This window comes from Sturnus vulgaris, chromosome 2 (assembly GCF_052056855.1).
Source record: "Sturnus vulgaris isolate bStuVul1 chromosome 2, bStuVul1.hap1, whole genome shotgun sequence".
NCBI classification, from domain to species: Eukaryota; Metazoa; Chordata; class Aves; order Passeriformes; family Sturnidae; genus Sturnus; species Sturnus vulgaris.
In genome coordinates this window covers 43927070-43946452 of record NC_142244.1, presented here as the reverse complement: position 1 = coordinate 43946452, position 19383 = coordinate 43927070, and the positions used below count along the sequence as shown (strand labels likewise).

Genomic DNA, 19383 nt, shown 5'->3' with positions numbered 1-19383 from the left:
GAAACAATAAATTTTAGGAAGAAATTCACTGATATTTCTAATATGTAGTGATGAAAATAGCAGTACTCTAACAGTAACTATTTCTCAGCACTGGGTGTAAAGGAGTGTCAGGTGACCATGTACACTGTCTGCATTTGGTGATATGAATCCTACCCAATCATAATTATTTTAAGTACCATAATATTTATAAATTATATGACATAAGTATATAAAGTGTAAGCATTTATAGCAAAACTGTTTTCTGCTAAAAGTAGTTTTGGGATTGATGGTTTAAGTTCATTGCCTTAAATTGTGTATTCATTCCACAGTATTCATGATGTACCATTAGTAGTGTTTTGATAGATATCTACATTTTAGAATCTAATTAGTCAAATATAATCAAATTAATCTAAGCTGTTTCAATTAAGAGGTAACAATGTCTGGGTTTTTTGCATCTTACTTTTTTCTGCTACTAATATTTCTGGGTTTTTCCACCTTTATTGCTCATATAGTGGATGAGCCTGTCCCTCTGGTTCAGTTGTAGGACAAGTCAAGCAATATAGGGAAAATATACATGAAAAACCTTATCGTGTCCATGTGCTGTGATAATTCCACTAAAGTCAGAATGATAGGATGACTGAAATGCAAATATAAAGGGTCTAATCTTAATAGAAAAGTATAACAATCAAAAGCAGAACAATTTATACTTTAGTGCTGTATACATCTGAAATATTTATGTTTTTAAGGTAGGTCTTGTGTTTAAATCCCATGATTTGTATTTGTAAGAAACAGACCCCCTATTGACAAATATGCTGACACTTCCATCATTTTACATATTGTATCCCTGATGCAGTTAATTACTTAAAAATTATGACCAAGGAACAATTGTGACACAATGCCATAAAAAGGACTGGAAATAGTGACTTGTAGATGCTACTATATCTTCCTGAAAGGATATTAGCTGTGGAAAGTTTTTTACTGTTGTCAGTTCCCATATTTAGACTCCAAGACTTTATACATTTCCAGGCCTTGAAGTCTAGGCAAACCAACTGAAAATCAATATGAAACAGTATTCCTAATTTTACAGTTCATTATAATTTCCATGAATTATGAGTTAATCTTGTTTCATTTCGTTTTTCTGTGGTTTTCATTTTGTTTTCCTTCTTTTTCTTGTTGGAAAAGATGGAACAGACAGGGAAATGTAAAAAGGATTAAAAAACAGGATGGTAACTTTTGACTCTGTCTAGAAGTGAATGAAAACAAGGTAGCTACATTTTATTGTTCTGTTTTGTAGATATCATCTAAAAATTATGTTCTCTTTAGAAGTTGCTCTTTGGAGAAGTGGTTTTGGAAGGAAAAAGACAATAGTATTGCAGGATTCACAGCAAAAGGTGGGAAGATTTTGAGATTAGTATACAAGAGAAGGAGTCAGTCAAGGATGTTATAAACAATCATTTTTATTACTTTCACTATGAAATATAATATTATGAAGAAATAAATTCTTCATTATTTCAGTTAGATTCCAGGATGGAACATATTCACAAGTTCCTCTGCTTTCTACTCTTAGTCCTCCTTGGTGCCCTGAATCCTTAATTCTTTGCTGAGGAGCAGACTTGCATCAATAGCAGGTCTTTATTTATACCAATATGGGCTACAGAGTGGAAGTCACAACACTTACTTAAAAACTGGAAGTGATAATTTTACTTCCATGGGCCAAGATGGAAATGTAAATCTTTATCAAAAGATTATTCATGGTAAAGTCCGTGATGGATGTTGGTTTTGGTTAAGTCGTTAGAGTCAGAAGTCTCACTTCAGGGACTTTATCTGTTTTTACAGAAATAAGATCAGTAGTAAATTAAAAAATCCCAACAACATAATCTGAAGTGTGTGGAATATTGGAGACTAATAGTATGGGATGGCATACAGGGACATGGAAACTGTATAGTACAGATTCCTAGTTCTTCAAAATGAAAAAGAAACAAATAACGAGAGGTAAATTCAACCCACAATTGCTGTTTTGTACTTTGAAACAGTGTAAATAGAAGAGTGTTATATTTAGATCTGGGCTAAATCCGATATAATTTTACTTCCCATTTTACCAAAGATGAACTAGGCCAGACTGTTTGCCTAGCTGGGGAAAACCTGTCTTGGCAGAGCATGTTCAGGGTAAGGATTACCCTACATTTATTCTGACAAGTCAGGTTTTCCACAGGTTAAAGACTAGCCTAATCTGCTGTCTTAACTTCCAGAAGTCAGATTTTTATTCAAAGACTACATCTGCACCATTATATTTTGTTTAAGTGTACAGGTGAACTTATTTTCCAGTTTTTAAATTTTAAACCGATGTTTATTGTCAGCTTCCACAATTCCATTGTGTTTTTTAGTTTGGTTTGGTTTATTGATTTAATTGGTACTTTTTCAAAAGTTTATAAGACATAAAAGACACTGTTAAAAAATTATTGAGCAAAATCTTGAGGCGATCCTTTGGGAAGCAAAGAATCGATTTTGAGAGACATTTGGCAGTAAAATAATTTCCAAAGAGACACAATCGATATCTGCAAGCTTTAGACAGAAATTTAAAACCAGACTAAATAAAACACCATGATGTGTTCTGCAAAAGTTGATGGTTTTATACAAAAGCATTGGCTGTTAAGAGAGATAGAGGGAGGCAGAATCACATTTGGGAGAGAGAAAAATAGTTGTGATAGTACACTTCTTTGCAGATAGAAGGAACTGAGAATTTGCAATCAAGTGCTTTGCTTCTGTACAGGATGGCAGCAGTTCAGCACAGATGCACTCACCCAAATAATTGATTGCTGTATCTGATACCCCAGATGCAGATAAAGCTTTATATTTTCCGTATTTTGTACATCTGCAAAGTCTCTGCAACTCAGGCGTGTACTGGAGTGACTGTAAGTGACTTACAGCATGTCAGTGAGCTAAGTTCATAGTGCAGTTTGTAAGGATATTGTGTGTGCTACTTTCACCACTGTTTGGATTAAAAACCTCCCAGTATAGCAGTAGTCATTACAGGACTTAAAATTGTGTTTGCCTGCTTACATTAGAACTTGCAGCTTTGCTAACACTAATGGATTTTGATGGAAGTTTAAAAAAATACTATCCTAAAAGAATCTGGAACATTTTTAAGTCAAGCTGCTCATGAGCCAATACATTGAGAGTGACCCAGAATGTACACTTTCAAAAAACAGTGAAAAGTAAGTACGCATAGGGAACTTAATGGTAGGTGAAGCTTTCTGAAAGTGTGGCAATTATCAGAAAGTTCCCAGGTTCATATTTTTATAAAAAATGCTAATAGCAACCTTTACTTTCAAACTTGTTCTCTAGTAACTATACTACTATTCTGTTGAGTATTTTCTTTGTTTGTTTGTTTTGGCTTTTGTTTTCATGGTTAGTATGACAGTAGTCATAGAAAAGATACTGAATATCAAGCTACCAATTGAATGGTGATTTTGTTTTGGTGGGGGTTTTGGGCACTTCATTAGTACATACATTTGGTATAACTGCAATTCTCATGTATTGAAGACAATTAGTTTAAATCTAGATGATCCTGAAGACTGAATTACAGCAAAGACATTTTCAAATATGTATTTTGTCATCCCAAGAAAACCTCCCAAATATCTTAATCTAATTAAATATTGTCCTATAATTTTGAAGTTAGGCAAATAGCTGGCATGTGTTCATTTCTTACACAATCTCTCCTTCAGACAGCTGCTGCCCCTAAAATATTAATGTCAAGCAAGTAACATTTTCTCAGAACCTAGTTTTGCACAATGGTAGAAGTGATTTCAAATAGGAGCATTGACTCAGATTAATCGATTGATATGAGATCCACTCCGATGATCACAATAATAAAAAAAGAGTCTTTTACAGATGAAACTGAAAAATACCAGATATTTGAACCTTACATGTTTTCCAAATAAGTTGCAGCTGAATCAAAATGAGTGGAATACACTTTGGGACAGAAGGTGTCAGGGAGAGGTGGGATAGAGATGAGTGGAATGGAAAACTCTCATGAAAATGTAAGTCAAATGCAGGATATGACTGTGGTTTCCTAAAAGTCTTGAAAACAATGAAGTTGTTAACAATAAGCATCAAGAAGTGCCTGAGATTTTGTCACCATAATCCCCTGAGAGCATTGGGTTGGCAGCGTTTTGGCTTTAAAGCAAATTTTACTGTGCCTAAATACTAGAATTCTAGTAACAGATTTCATTTCTGGCCTGGCATACACTGGGCAGAGACATTGTTTAATCCTGTCTAATCTGAAACTTCAGCACATATGAACATGGAAGTGTAGTTTTCATAACTGTGATTCCATTATGATATGTTTTGTAAATGTCAAAAATATTCAGTATTAGATTTAGAATAAGCAGGAGAAGGTTTATATGGATTCAGACCATCTTGTGTAGATTTTACAGGTTCCCTGGAAAAGAGGTCCAGAAGAAATCTCCTTTCAGGGGATCAAAGAAAACCCCCAAAACAAGAAAAGCACAAAGAAAACTTTAACTATATATAAGCATTCCTTCATAAATTACCTGTGCATTAAAGCACTAGAATGCCAAAGAGCTGAGATAATACTCATGGATTTTAATTAAACTAACGGAGTTTTAAAATTGTTGCTTATCAAAAGACTGAATGCTTTCTGTAGCTTATAAAGGCAAAGAAAGTTGAGGAAAAGCTGAAAGTAATCCCAAGGAGGAATTGATCAAAGTAAGTGTTTTGCTTAGTGTTCTGCTACCAATAGCAAGACAAATTTTTATTCATTTACTTTTGATAATGTTTCCTGTAAGTAGAAGTCCAGGATTAGAATTAATGGGACAAAGTAAGTGAGAATTTCTTCTGATTAAAACATTACTAAGGACTTTTTTGTTCCCAGGCAATGTGTGAGGGAACTGTTTTTGTTTACCTGTAGTTTTTTAAAATAAAAAAAGAAATTGTTATGAAAATTAATTTCTGACAATTGTGTTTCTTTCACTAAAACCAAACAGGTTGTTTTTAATGTTATGGTTAAGAAGTAAATTATTTATCTTTTAAAATGTTAGCACAGAAACAAATGCATTGTTTCATATGGTTCAGCACTAACTCTTTTCTAGATCTAGAAATCAGTGAAAATTTAAAAGGTTTGGTACTGAGTTCTGTAATATTTGGAGGTCCATTTCCACAATATTTCATTTAATATTTTACTTTGCTGAAAGCTAACTTCATTGAAAGGGCTATTTCAATACACTAATGACAGATTCTTTCTAACAGTATCATTCAGAATTAAACAATGAACTAGGCTACCCTAAACCACAAAGTTACAATTTCCTTCTATTTGGCCTTTTGGCTGTGTTGACTCACCTGGTCAGCTGGTATTTCAGCAAGTTTAAGTACAGAACTGCTTCTCCATCAGAGGTCATTTACTTTGCTTAAAGGGCTTTTTTTTTTTGCACTACCCCAGCTTCTTCATTCTGTTTGTTCTGAGAAACTCCACATCAGTCTAAGAAAAATTTACTTAAATTCTTTGAAAACAGGATCAATAACTTCAAAGAAAAAGAAGTTTTAGAGAAACAATTGGTCTGTCCCCGTGCTTGATTTACTTAAGAAATGTTGTTAGTACAATAATTTAAGCAGTTCATGCTGCCTGCTAATTATTTTGGAATTTCATAGATGGTGATTTTCGCCCTTAAACAGACCAAATAAAACATTATATTCAAATAGTAACATGACTGGTGAAAGGTTACCATAAAATGAAGGAGTTCTTTAATGGTTCAATACACTTTTTTTGAATCTTCAGTCATTTTTGAAATATTTATACACAGAAATAATTTTGTCATGTTAGAAAACATAGTATTCATCCTGTTTTTCTCTTTCCTGCAGGGCAGCACAACTATTTATGTGCTGGAAGAAATGACTGCATAGTCGATAAAATCCGTAGGAAGAACTGCCCAGCATGTCGCTTGAGGAAGTGCTGTCAAGCTGGCATGGTTCTGGGAGGTGAGCTGTTTTTCAAATGGGTTTATAAAAACAGGCAGTCAAGTACACTACCTTCAGTCTGTCGAGGTTAAATAACATTACTTTGCTACTGTAAAAGAAAAAACACATTCAAGTATCATTTTTGGAAGAATTACCAAATGTATTATAATTTCTTAGAATTTTTCTTTAGTGAATCTGGAAACCCGGGCAAAACACCTTCCTGTAGGAATCACTATGTACCCTTACATTAATTTTCTTGAAAGGAACTATGTCTTTGCTGTGTATTTATTAATAATTTTGAATCAGGTAATTTGATTTTGGTAAAAAAATAAGCAGATTGATACTAGAATCAGGAGTCAGTACTGTCCCCTTCTAATTTTTGTTCATAATTCATAATTGCTTTGAGTACATGTCAACACAATTGTATCCTTCTGTTCCACCAGAGGGGCCAGGCAGTGGTTGCACCAATACTGTAGGCTTTGCCTTCTAGTTGCTCGGAAATCCCATCTTTGTGTTAGTTCTTTCTGTTACAGATTTGGGATTTTTTTTAATGTATCATTAAATGAAATTTAGCACTGTGCCTTTGAAGACCTACAGGGAGAAAATGGTGTATGATCAGGTAGTCACATTGCAAGTTTTGCTGTGCTTACAGGCAGCAATGATGCTTATTTTTGCTGGTTTTCTTTTTTCCTATTTTGGAGCAGCACAAAGCTTGAAAATACGTGGCTAAGACTATAAGAGAATGGCCATATAAAAATGATAGAAAGAATATGTTCCTAAAGGGAGTTTAAAAAAAAAGGAGGGGGAGGGAAAGACAGAAACCTGCTTTATTTCCAATCTAATCTATTTTAGCCCATCAAAGCCCTCTGTCTGTCTCTCTCCTGCTCAACCCTAGATTACCTTCCCCACATTTAAGTATTGTTTTTTATCCTTGAGGGAAGGCCTGGCATTATATACTGTACATAATTTCATTATCTAACTGATCAGCATTCATTGATAATTTAAAACATATCGTTTTCAGACTGATAGTTTGCACAGCACTGTGTTTCCAGCTCCTGTAAGCTGAATGCAAGCTCCATGGAGCTGGAGTACTCTGCATGCATAGCAATTGTGTCATTCTTATGTGGTCAGTCAGTGCCACCTCTCAGTTAAAAAAAAATAAATGGAGCTGACCAGCATGTTGGTGCCACTGGGCTGAGGGGAGAGGGACAAAAGGAGAACATGTCCTTTGGATCCTTCTCAGATTGAAGTGGTGTTTTAAAACTGGAGTAGCAGTGCAGTAGACAACCAGTATTACTACAAAGGCAGAACCTAAAGCCTTGTTTGCCCAGCTTTGGAAGAGGAGAAAGTCAAGGAGACAGAGGTCCTGAGTAGGCTGTGGAAAATACAGAGTAGGAAAAAGAGTTGGCAGATGTAGTGCCTGCCTTTTAAAATCTGGGAAAACACACAAGGTTTGATCAATTTGACTTTGAAAATATATATCTGCCTAAGGCAGGGAGCTTTGACTAGATGATCTTTACATCTCTTCCAATCCAAACCATTTTATGATTCTAATGGGTGAAAATTAATATAGATAAAAATTCATTCCTGGCTGTGAATTTTGCACAGCTAAGAGTTTAATGATGATCAAACCTGAATTTTCATTTATGACACCCAATAATTACTCTGTGTGTATCAACATCACAGGCAGCAGTTTCAACAAGCAGAAGAGTGTGAGATTACTCAATATCATTGTCTAGTCCTATTGTCTAGTCCTTTTGCTTCATCATTGTTCTGCATATGAACACTTCATTCTACACTTTGTGAGCATCTATGGGACCTAGTTTTCCTAGTGCTTTTTAATATATACATTTTGCTCTAGGAGTAGGCACTAGAAACAAAAAGTTGGACACTTGCCAGCAGTATTGATCAGATGCTATGGCCTCATTAGTGTATCCTCATAGCAGGATGTTACGTCCTCTTACCTGAGGATAAAGGTGATCTGACTTTTATTTTACTACTATCAGATATGAAGAGAGTAAAGTCTTCATCTTTCTCATCACCTTTTCGGATCACCTTTTTCTCTCAGCTGTTACAAAGCAAGTGTAAATATTTTCTTTGTATTTAATGCTAGATTGTTCTATCTAGCCAGTTTGTTATGTTGCTTAGTCCTCTCCTAAGTATACCTAATCAAAGCTGTCTCTCATTTTTTGAGAAGTCTGTGCAGTCTAGTTCTTAGAGGAACATGTCATTTCATCAGATCTCTGCCCTGATATCAACACCTACACCATCTTCTGGAAAGAATAGAAAATAGCAAATAGAAAGCAGAAGAGAATGGTTTGGCAATGGAAAAAAAAAAGGAAATATTGAGTGAATCTGTGACTGTGGCATCTCTATATTTTTTTTGTTAGCTGCCTGAGATTAAGTGTAGTATTTCAGATGTTCTCAGTGATGTCAAGAGTTCTGGGGGGATTAGGCAGCTAATTGTTTTATGCAGGCTGAAAAAGAGTGCTTAGTACAGAAAGAAGAAAAGACAGATGCAGACCAAAAATGAGGAAAACTGGACTGAGACTATTTGTAAAGGAGGATTTAAAATTTCAACTGCAAAAAAAATCTCAAGATAGGCTGATAACCATACTATTCTTTCTATGGTTATTATTAGCCTCCTTCCTTTTGCTCATCTGCTATTTCTCATAATTTCTTTGATGTATTATGTGAGCAGTATTTCCTACCTGTGACTTAATGTGCTGATCAACACAGTATGATTCATATATAGGGTGTTACAGGGCTTAGATAATTTTCCCAAAGACATCAGTGATCAAAAGGCTGGGAAGCCTTCCGCATGAGGAAAAGCTAAACATGAGCCATCAGTGTGCCCAGGTGGCCAAGAAGGCCAGTGGCATCCTGGCCTGGATCAGCAATGGTGTGGCCAGCAGGAGCAGGGCAGTGACCGTCCCCCTGTACTGGGCACTGCTGAGGCCACAGCTCCAATCCTGTGTTCAGTTCTGGGCCCCTCCCTGCAAGAAAGACATGGAGGGGCTGGAGCGTGTCCAGAGAAGGGAACGGAGCTGGGGAAGGGTCTGGAGCACAAGTGCTGTGAGGAGCAGCTGAGGGAGCTGGGGGTGTTTGGTCTGGAGAAAAGGAGGCTCAGGGGAGACCTCATCACTCTACAGCTGCCTGAAAGGAGGGGGTAGCCTGGTGGGAGTTGGCATCTTCTCCCAGGGACCATGTGACACAATGAGAGGACATAGCCTCAAGCTGTGCCAAGGGAGATTCAGCTTGGATATTAGGAGGAAATTCTTCACAGATAGGGTTGTTAAACTTTGGAATGGGCTGCCCAGAGAGATGGTGGTGTCACCATCCCTGGAGGTGTTGGAAGAAAGGCTGGATGAGGAGCTTAGTGTCTAGTTGACAAGGTGGTGATGCATCAAAATTTGGACTCTGTGATTGCCTGATTCTGTGAACTGTGTTTTTCAGCCTTGAGAAAAGAAGGCCTAGGGGACACCTTATCACTGTGTTCCACTATTTGAGGGTGACTGCAAAGAAGATGGAAACTCCCTTTTTACAAGCAGTCACATAGAAAAGACAAGGGATAATGAGTATGAGTTACTCCTAGAGAGATTCTGATCAGACATAAGAAGAAAATACTACACCGTGAGAAAAATCAGCCATTGGCATTATTACCCAGGAGAAGTGGTGGACTCCCCACTGTTGAACACTTTTAAGATTCATCTAGACAAGGTGCTGGCTGAGTCATCTTGTCTAGACTGTGCTTTTGGCAAGGAAGCCTGGACTGGATAGTCCTTGAGGTCCTTCCCATCCTGGACTTCTGTGATTCTGTGATTAAAACCCATAAGCAAATTTCCAGTTCTTGAAACAAATTACATGCTTAGAGACATCTCAGTATTTTAAATGAATGAGAATTGGCAATACTTTAAATCTCTTCTTGTGTTTACAGCCTGTATAAGTCAAGATTTTTTGTGCAATTTGTGATTCCTCCTAATTAGAACTTACATAGATACATTTTTGTTCTTTTACCTCTGATACTTAGTTTCTTAATTCTGGCCTTGTGTTAAATGCAGACCTGCTATATTGCTCAATTAACATGAGAAACACTGAGATTTTACAGGATATTAATGATAAGCTTTCAAAAATTACTATATTAATTAAACTTCCTAGGGAAGTACACCTATCTTCCTTTGAATGTCACTGAATAGCAACCATATAGATAGAAGTGTAATATTATATGGACAACAGTTCCATTTTTCAATCCTAAATTCAAAGCAATTTCAAACCTTTGAAATATTTTAAAAGAAATTGTAAGTCAGTTGTAAGTAAATTATAGCATAGCAACCAATAACTTCAGTAATTTATTTCCCTGTATGGACTGTTTCTTCTTTCTTAATCTATAGAAGGAAAGTATCAATAAAAACACGCATTTCATAGTACCATATTTGTCATTCTCTGTGAAAGTGTTAATTGTCTTTGGGTTTTATAACCTCAGAACTTGAGACATTAATCTATCTCCTTTCTAATCTTAAACCTAATAGGATGACAGGTAGTTGGATCAGGTCCTGGAATAAACAACTACTCAACTCTTTTATTTATTATGAGTGAATCTGTAATTTTCCCAGGCTGATTATCACAGATTCCTTGTTCAGCTGTACTGCTAAATTTTCATGTTCTTCATTGTTTCAAGGAGCTTTCAGTGATTACATGCAGAAAAAGGTGAATTAGTTTTCCAGCTAATATTTTTTGAGGTAGGATCAAAGGGTTTATTAAAATCAAAATGTGTTACTTCTGCTTTGCTGCTTTTTTACTTTGTGTTGTGCACACCCCCCTAAAGTGTACATGGCTTGTTTTTCCACACAAACTGCAAGAGCACAGTGACCTTAATGCAAGGGCCATAGTGTTCTGTCAAGAATAATACATCATTGATGCTTTTCACCTTGATACAGGGCAAGAAGGGTAGTGAGATGTTAGACTTCTGCTAGAAACCCAGCCCTTTTAATATAGTGTCCACCATATAATGTCTGATTGTCTGTATGATTCTGTATATCTAGTTAAAAAAAAATAAAATACAGATTTAGGAAGGAAGGAGAAAATCATAATATATTTGATAGTGGGATTAAACAGATTTTTTTAAAAATGTTTTCTAGGTACATGCAGAACACAAACACTATAAACATGTTATTTTTGGTAAAGAAGGGTAGGGGAATAGTGAGTATGGAGAAACTGCTTAAGTGATAAGCTATCTTAAAATGAAATAATGAAAATGCTACAAAAAAAGTGTGTGCTGTCTAAATATGCACAGATAGATTCTAGTATTAGGAAAAGTAGTTGTCAGAGTAGATTGGTACTATTTACCCATTATGGGACTTAGAGCACAAACCTACCTGTTTTGTAAACAGCAAATGAAAAACAGCTATTGTCAAATCCCTGTTGCTTTCCTTATGTCCTTAGGAGTTTTTATTAATTTGAAGTGGTCTCCTTATTGTAGATGGGAAAGTTTGTTGTGAGTTATTAATAATCACCTCTCCAATAGAGAGGTAACACATGGAGTGTTTTACTGGTGGCTGTTAAGCAACATAATTAGCAATAAACACATAAGCAGTTCTGCAAACCAGTGTGACATTAATTCTAATACATTTAGTCACTTGGAAACATGGGTACTTATTAACTACTAACATTTCCATGTGATAAGCATTCTGTTTGGTTTCTTTCTTTACTTGTTCTCTGAACTGTAAAAGTATCTGAAGCCATTATTTCTGAAAATACCTGAAATCATTATTTATGAACTATCAAATGCATTGTTAATTCTGTGTTCCTTCATGCCTACACAATACTTAGTGGGAAATTCCCAGCATGTGTATGACTATGTATAGGTTTGTTATGATAAAAATTGGCTCTAGGTCTTTTGGTATAATAAATTGTCTATTCTTTTGTGGGGTTTTGTTTTACTTTTTTTTCTTGCTTCAGCTGTAACACAAGAAGTAACTTTGTGTTTGGTTCTTTCCTAAGAAATCTCTAATCAGAAATATTTTTATTCTTGCCACAAGTGATAAAATGAGTATATCATTGTTGGCGCACTTGATGCTAAATTAATTAAACTTGCAGTTAAGTTAGTGGGAATATAACCTCTGCATGTCATCGCATGATGAGTGTTACTGTTTTGCCATCACCCCCGTGTCTATTTCTGTCCCCCTGTCATGTAAATCAGACCATAAATATCAGTATCTTTATTGCATTTTTTGACCCTTTTTTCCCTAAGACGAACTTGCTTGACAGAACTAAAGATCTAGCAGGGTTTTCATCACTTTTGAGGATCTGTTTAAAGCAAATGTGTTCCTTATAGTCACCTCTGCATGGATTTGCCTTTTTATTGAAACTGGTAATATGTCGCTGAGGTTTATTGTCTTTGAACCTCTGAAAGTTTGATTTTCTGTGTCTGTAGGGTGCACTGCCAGGCTGTTTCCATGAAAGAAATTAGAAGAGTTGCTACTGAAACCTATATATTTCCATAGCCATACCACATGTATCTGTGTTTATTTTGGGAAGGCAGTTCAGCTATTAATTTATATTAGTTCGTGTTGTTCATACCACTGCAGTATGGAAATAACAATTAAAAATACTGAGGGAGGAAAATTATGCTTTAGGAAGTGAAATATTTTCTAAGTGTTGACGTGTGGTTTTACAGTATTTGTTGGTTTTTCACTCATCTCCTAGGCATCAAAATAGGATTCAGCCATGAGACTGAAATGCTCTTAGAAAACTGGAGGAAAGGAGTTTCTGTGTGTAGTAATTAATCACTAACATTTTTGGTTTCAAATATTAGGGAGTAAAAGAAGCAGTATATTTAATTGACATTAAATAGAAACTGAATTGTAGAGCCAGCTGGCTCAGCTGTTGGCATATGACAGAACAGTGGGAACTGAACCAGAAAACACTTTATGAGGTTACTGTAACCTGGAATTCATGGCAATAATTTTAATGGGTGGATGCTGTTCATCCCTTAGTGAAGGAAGTAGCATACAGAGAGAGAAACTCTTAAGAATTTTCCATTATTATTTTTCAATTACATAAATAGTCAAAAAATAGAAAACTTACTCTGAGGACAGTTCTAGTTTCCTTGTATAGATTGAAACTGTAATCCAACACTAGTGGAAAATACTAATGTTACTAGTTAACTCTTCCTAACAGATCAACAATTTTCTTTTTCAGGTCGAAAATTGAAAAAGTTTAACAAAATCAAGGTTGTGAGAACGTTAGATGTTGCACTCCAGCAGCCAGCAGCCCTTCAAGATGAAAGCCAGTCTCTAACCCAAAGGCTGTCCTTTTCCCCAAATCAAGAAATACAGTTTGTTCCCCCAATGATAAGTGTTTTACGAGGCATCGAGCCAGAAGTTGTCTATGCTGGTTATGACAATACAAAACCTGAAACACCAAGTTCCTTGCTGACCAGTCTGAATCACCTTTGTGAGAGGCAACTTCTTTGTGTAGTCAAGTGGTCTAAATTGCTACCAGGTAATATAATTTCTTATATGTAGTGAATTGTAGTTAAGCAAATATTTCATGGGAGGAGCAGTCTAAAAAGAATATTATTGACTACCTGTTAGCTAATTTTTTACAACTTCCAAAATTATTAAGCTTTAATTCATCATATAGTATAGTTAATCAAATATATTTTGATAGGAAAGCACATCTGAAAGAATCCATCTAAATATTTATATTCACTCCAGGAAAACACAGGAGCTAAGAGAGTTCCTGTATGTGATTGTTATAACAGCCTTTCTACCCCAGCCCCTCTTACTCTATTATTTATTAATTTGATAGAAAAAAGCTTGTATATCTGCTTACTCTTTATTCTTCTTATTACTAAAATGAATCTTTGAAAGCAATAGAAAATTTTTTATAAATAATACCAATTAGGAATAAGCAGCTCACAAACAGACTGATTATGAGAAGTAACTGAATTGATGAAGATCCATGACAGGATTAAAAAAAAAAAAATTATGTTATGTATGTATGCGTGCTGTATGGTGATAGAGATCATCATCCTGGGATATATAGAAATCAATATATTGAGCAGAAAGCCTGGAAAATACAGCTTCATGTGAGCTCAGTTTGACACTTTGCTGCTGCAGGAAGCTGTAGTCTCAATCACTGCTCTTCCCATTGCAGCTGACACTTACCAGACCTCCTGAGTGAATTGATTCATCTCACTAAATGAGAAGAAAAGAAACCTTATTTTTTGCCCTCTGTGGTTTTCTGATGCCTTCATGAACAGAACCAGTTCACTTAGGATGAGCATGAGTGTCAAAGCTTGCTTGAAGGAGGTAACAGGGCCATGTGATGAAGAGCAGGAGCACTGCTTTCAGTGGCAGCAGGCTGTTAGCTTCACTCAGATAATTCGTGGCAATCTTTAAATTTCTCAAACAGAAAAAGTTATCAAACACAAGCACACAACTGGTTCTCTTTAGTTGAATGCAAGAAAGATACTCATATATGGATGTTTTTGTGTGACAGCTGCATGTTATGTTAAGAATAGTGATGTTCAAGCTATCGATTTTAAATGAGAGTTGGTTACAGTGATCATGTTACAAACTGTCATCTTTTTACCAAAGGAAAAAGAGATGCATTCCTATCCTCTGAAACAGTCATTTTTGCTAAAATTAATTTTGGTGTGAACGTTTCAAAATACTGGATGGGAACAAAAAGACAAGAGGTTAACTATCAAGGTAAGATAGGCAGTTATTACCCAAGCATCAGAGACTACATCCCCAAGTCTGCTTGTCGTTCTAGGTGTTCTCAGTTTGATAGCTCAGATTTGTAATCTCAAAACACCTACTTAGCTGCTGTCTAAATGAGAATTATGAAATATTTTATCTTTAATTTCATTTCCAGGTTTTCGGAATTTGCATATTGATGATCAGATAACCCTCATCCAGTATTCCTGGATGAGTCTAATGGTTTTTGCAATGGGGTGGAGATCATACAAACATGTCAGTGGTCAGATGTTGTATTTTGCACCAGATCTGATTCTAAATGAGTAAGTAAAATGCTCTTGTGTTATATGAATAGCATTTTAAATTTTTATGTGCCATGGGAATGTGACTCCACTGAGGCCAAGATTTCATTCCTTACTTGTTTTGTTTCAAAATTAATGGCCAAGTCCTCTGACCATATCAAAGTTCAGTGACTTTTGTGAGAACTCCAACTATTCTGTGTACATGGTCAAGCAAAAGCAGTTCAAATAGTATTTTAAGAGAAAAAAAAAAGAATAATTATGCCATCAGAATATTTACTTCAATTCATCTGAATAAGTCATGGGTTATTGTTTACTAAATGAAACGGTGTGTGGGTTTTTTGGGTTGTTTTTGTTTGGGTGGTTTTCACCAATAGTTTGCCTGTAATTTAAATGCTCAGTTTTGACACTTTCTGATAAAAAATATTTTCTAATGTGCATTTCTTGTTAGAAAAGTATATTTGCTGTTAGAAAATTGTAAAAAAAAAAATTCACCAAGTAGGATTTTCAATATTAACTAAAATGATATGAGACTGCTTTTTTTGGCTGGGGTGGGGGAGGGGCTTTTTGGCTTGGATTTTCCTTCACTGTGATCTTTAATTTAGATAATTGTCATTTCAGTGGTTGTCGGTTTTCCAGCTCTGCAAATTAATATTGTCAGACTCTTAATTTTATATTCTTTGATTATAGTACGTGGGAGGTTGCCAGGAACAGTAAAACATAATTTAATCCCTATATTTATTTTTCCTTAATACATTTTTCTCTTTTTTTTTTTCCTTAAAATACTAAAAGAACTGCTATGAAGCAAGCTGAAAGAAAAACAGGTGTTTTGTAAAGCATATTGTTAAAGGATTAAGAGATGGATTTGCAGAAGAACTAGATACCTGATTTTGAAATCTATAGATGTGTAAGATCCTCCTAGTGAAGTTCTTTATAGAAGATATTCAGTAGAGCCAACCCTATAGCTCCTGACCTTTCCCAGATGATTGTAAATCACTGTGAGGTTGTTGAGTGATAAATTATATCCTCTCCCATTTTCATTAATTGTGCTATACAAATGGAAATACTTAGAAGACTGTATTGTTGTCCCAGCATTGTCTGATACATCTTATGGCTACATTCAGAAGAAACACAGAGTGAGATGGCTTTATGCAGTAATGTCATGTCTTGGAGTATCATCCTGCTTGTGGACCACTCCTGGCACCTTGTGAAGAAGACATTAAGTACTTTCTTTGAGAATGGTGTTGAGATTTATGAACCCTGATTATAATCCACCAGAGACAGCTTCTTCTTGTCAGCTCAAGATCATCTGTGCCGGGTGCTGACAACGTATTCCTCTCTTGGTTATAGAACATCTCATCAGGGTCATACTAGAGGTGTTATAAACAAAGAGATATAAAAAGTAACTGATGCACTGAATCATAGCTGCAACTATTTATTGGAAATATGTTATCTTTTAGATCAGTAAAATGTAAACAACTATGTTCTTTATGATGATGTCTAAGCTTGTCTAAGCAAGGGTAACTGCTGAACACTGCCAAAAAAGTTAACTGTCCCAGTCATGCATCCCCATGACTTCAGCTAAGCTGGACCAAACACTCTTTGGCTGCACTGTCAAACAGATTAGGAGTTTACATGCCTGAGAGGTACCCCATTAATGGGTGGAGGTGCTCCCTGACATGCACTCCATGTAGGAGTGCAGGCACTAATGCCAGAATCACAGGAGTGTGTGCCTAGAGGTAGAAAGAGATAATGGAAATTCCTTCTGCAGGGGAACACACCATAGTTGTCTCATAATTACCATGTGAAACCACAATCCAAGATTGTGGTTGTGTCAGAGCCAGCATATCATTTAGTGAACTGAATTGTTATGCTTCTCAGGAAGGACACATTTGGTAGCATTGATTTCAGACCAAGAAGGCAAGTAGTGCTAGTTTGGCAAAGATTTCTTAGTATTAACACCCTACTATAAGAGTGCTTTACTTGTGCTTTGCACTGTCTGAAAATTTGAGTAAGAACAGCATTTAAGCTGCTAACCCTGAAAGCTACTATTGCTCTTCATAGATAATAATTAGGAAGAGATGCCACCAAATAGTATTAGAAAAGGAGATTTGAAGTAGATATAGAAATAATTCCATTCAGGTCTAAAATATTAAATTTCTATGTTTATATCATTTAAGAGCTGGTACAAGATATCATATGTTGAACAACATTGAAATAATTTTCATTCAAGATAACAGTAACATTTTAAATAACAAGAAAAAAATTCAATGCATTGGAATTTTTTTTTTAATGGAAAATATTTTCTGTTTTGATTGCTGAGGTTGCTATCTGCAGTCAGGTTAGAATGCTAATCTGAACCCCTTAGCAGGTGGGGCAGCAAAATTTAATCTTCCTGTTATTGTACCTAATTCATCTGGATTGGGATGCAACCTTTTGAAATCAGTCCAAGTTACTGGATCGTCAGGTTAATGTGCAGTGAATTTCGTCTAGATTAGAAACTTTGTAATGCTACCATTGCAGTAATTTCTTAATAAGTATATGCAATAATAGATATTCAATATACCAAAATCACAAAGAGAAAAGTGGTATAGAAGTGCTGCAAAAATCCTTCAGTTCTATGTATTTCCTGTGTGATTTGTTCTGGTTACATCTGTGGGAGTTTAGGAAAGGTTGTGTTAATGTCTCTGTTTACTTTGTGCGTAACAGTTTTAACTGTTTATTTAATAGCATAACATGCTACAAAATAATATCATTGCCCCTAGAAGTACCAGGCTAGAGCTGATACAAAATATTTTAATATAGACACTTTTTCAAAAGCTAAGAACGAGTTTTCTATAGACTTTCAGATTTATCTTCAGTACTGTGCTTTGAAATTTTTATGGAGATACAAGAATCTATGGACTTCTAAAATAAGATAGTACTTCACATTAATCATTAGGGCATTTTTAATTAGTAAATTCCCCTTATTTTTGGTGGTTAACCTTCAGCTTTGATAGTTTTGTTTTCTTTCTGGACAGCAATAACAGATTAAACATCCAAAATAGCACATTTATTACAATAAAAAACTAGCATAGGAACAAAAAAAACAGAAAATTGTTTATGCATATAAGCTCATCTTTAATTTTTTGTAATATGATAAACTGCTAACAAGACCTTTCTTTCAAGCAGTTAGTACTGGAGCCATTCTTCATCTTTGCTTTCATGTTTTTTAATTTATTTGTTTTTACCTTTTCTGGGTGTAAGACAGAGGATGAAAGAATCATCATTCTATTCCCTGTGTCTATCCATGTGGCAACTCCCGCAGGAATTTGTCAGACTTCAAGTCAGCCAAGAAGAGTTCCTATGTATGAAAGCACTGTTACTTCTCAATACAAGTAGGTTCTTTTATTTCTTTGTAACCCATCACTACTAAAATAGTTTTGAACCATGTTGTTTAATTTGACAATCACTAAGCTCTCTGGCTTAACAAATGGAAATATCCTAAAAGGAATGTTAGTATTCTAAAAAATATGTTTTAAATGTTTATAAAGAACAAACTTTTTATAGTTTCACGAATAGGTGAAGTTTAGCACAGATATAAACAAATCGAAATGTTTTTCTTTGGTTTGTTTCTCTGGAAACAAAATCTGTGGTCACTTAATTATATACGCATCTTTTAAAGAATGCAGCATACAGCTGCATTCCACTTTACATAGGAAACGTGGCTGTTGGTGAACTTATCTTCCAAAATCTTCTCTGAAATAATAAAATTTACATCTGCTGAGGCCATATTTATTAGTTATGAATCCCCAAATAGAAAGCTTTTAAAGTTATAGAGGTGCTGTTAGAAGTGAGATTAAGCACTTTTGAAAAAATATAGTTGAAAGAATGTAAAAGTTTGGTTCTCAATACACGACACTATCAGAGATGTGCAAATCCTGCATGACCTGCTTCTTGGTTTAACAAAGCATAAGTAATTGATAAGGAATTAAAATTTAGTCCCTCTCAATCTATCCTTGGCTGGTATTTGCATAAACCCATTCTTAAAAAAAAAAAAAACCAACAAAAACACCTGGTCTCAGCAGAGAATAAGTTTAAAAAGATTAAATTTAGCTCATATGAAAATGGAAATTGCTAAAATAATAAAATACCATACACTCTGCTAAAGCAGTAATGTGGATAAAAATCCCTGTCTGATATAACTCCAGTTGCTTTATTAGAATATGAATGTATTCGTATTTTAAATATTTTCCATCTTGTTTTCATCACAAATAAATGTCTTCTGAAATTTCAGTTAAATTTAGATAAATTTGTGATATTTCAGCTATCTCTGTTCCAGAAAGTTCATATCAAATTCAAAAAAGCATTAAAATGGTTGGTCCAATCCCTCTCATTTCTGAGTCCATCAATTTAACAGAATTCATCCAGTTACTTATCAGCTGCAT

The 19383-nt window shown here is 35.2% G+C and overlaps 1 protein-coding gene across 1 annotated transcript in view; it reads left to right on the top strand.

The window, feature by feature from the left end:
* The window catches only part of PGR (progesterone receptor), a 37930-nt gene that overhangs the window by 8059 nt on the left and 10488 nt on the right, over positions 1–19383 (top strand). The window contains exons 3-6 of the mRNA XM_014886597.2: positions 5857–5973; positions 13153–13455; positions 14836–14980; positions 18203–18333. Coding sequence (XP_014742083.1) covers positions 5857–5973; positions 13153–13455; positions 14836–14980; positions 18203–18333 — 696 coding nt within the window. The remainder of the gene's footprint in view (positions 1–5856; positions 5974–13152; positions 13456–14835; positions 14981–18202; positions 18334–19383) is intronic.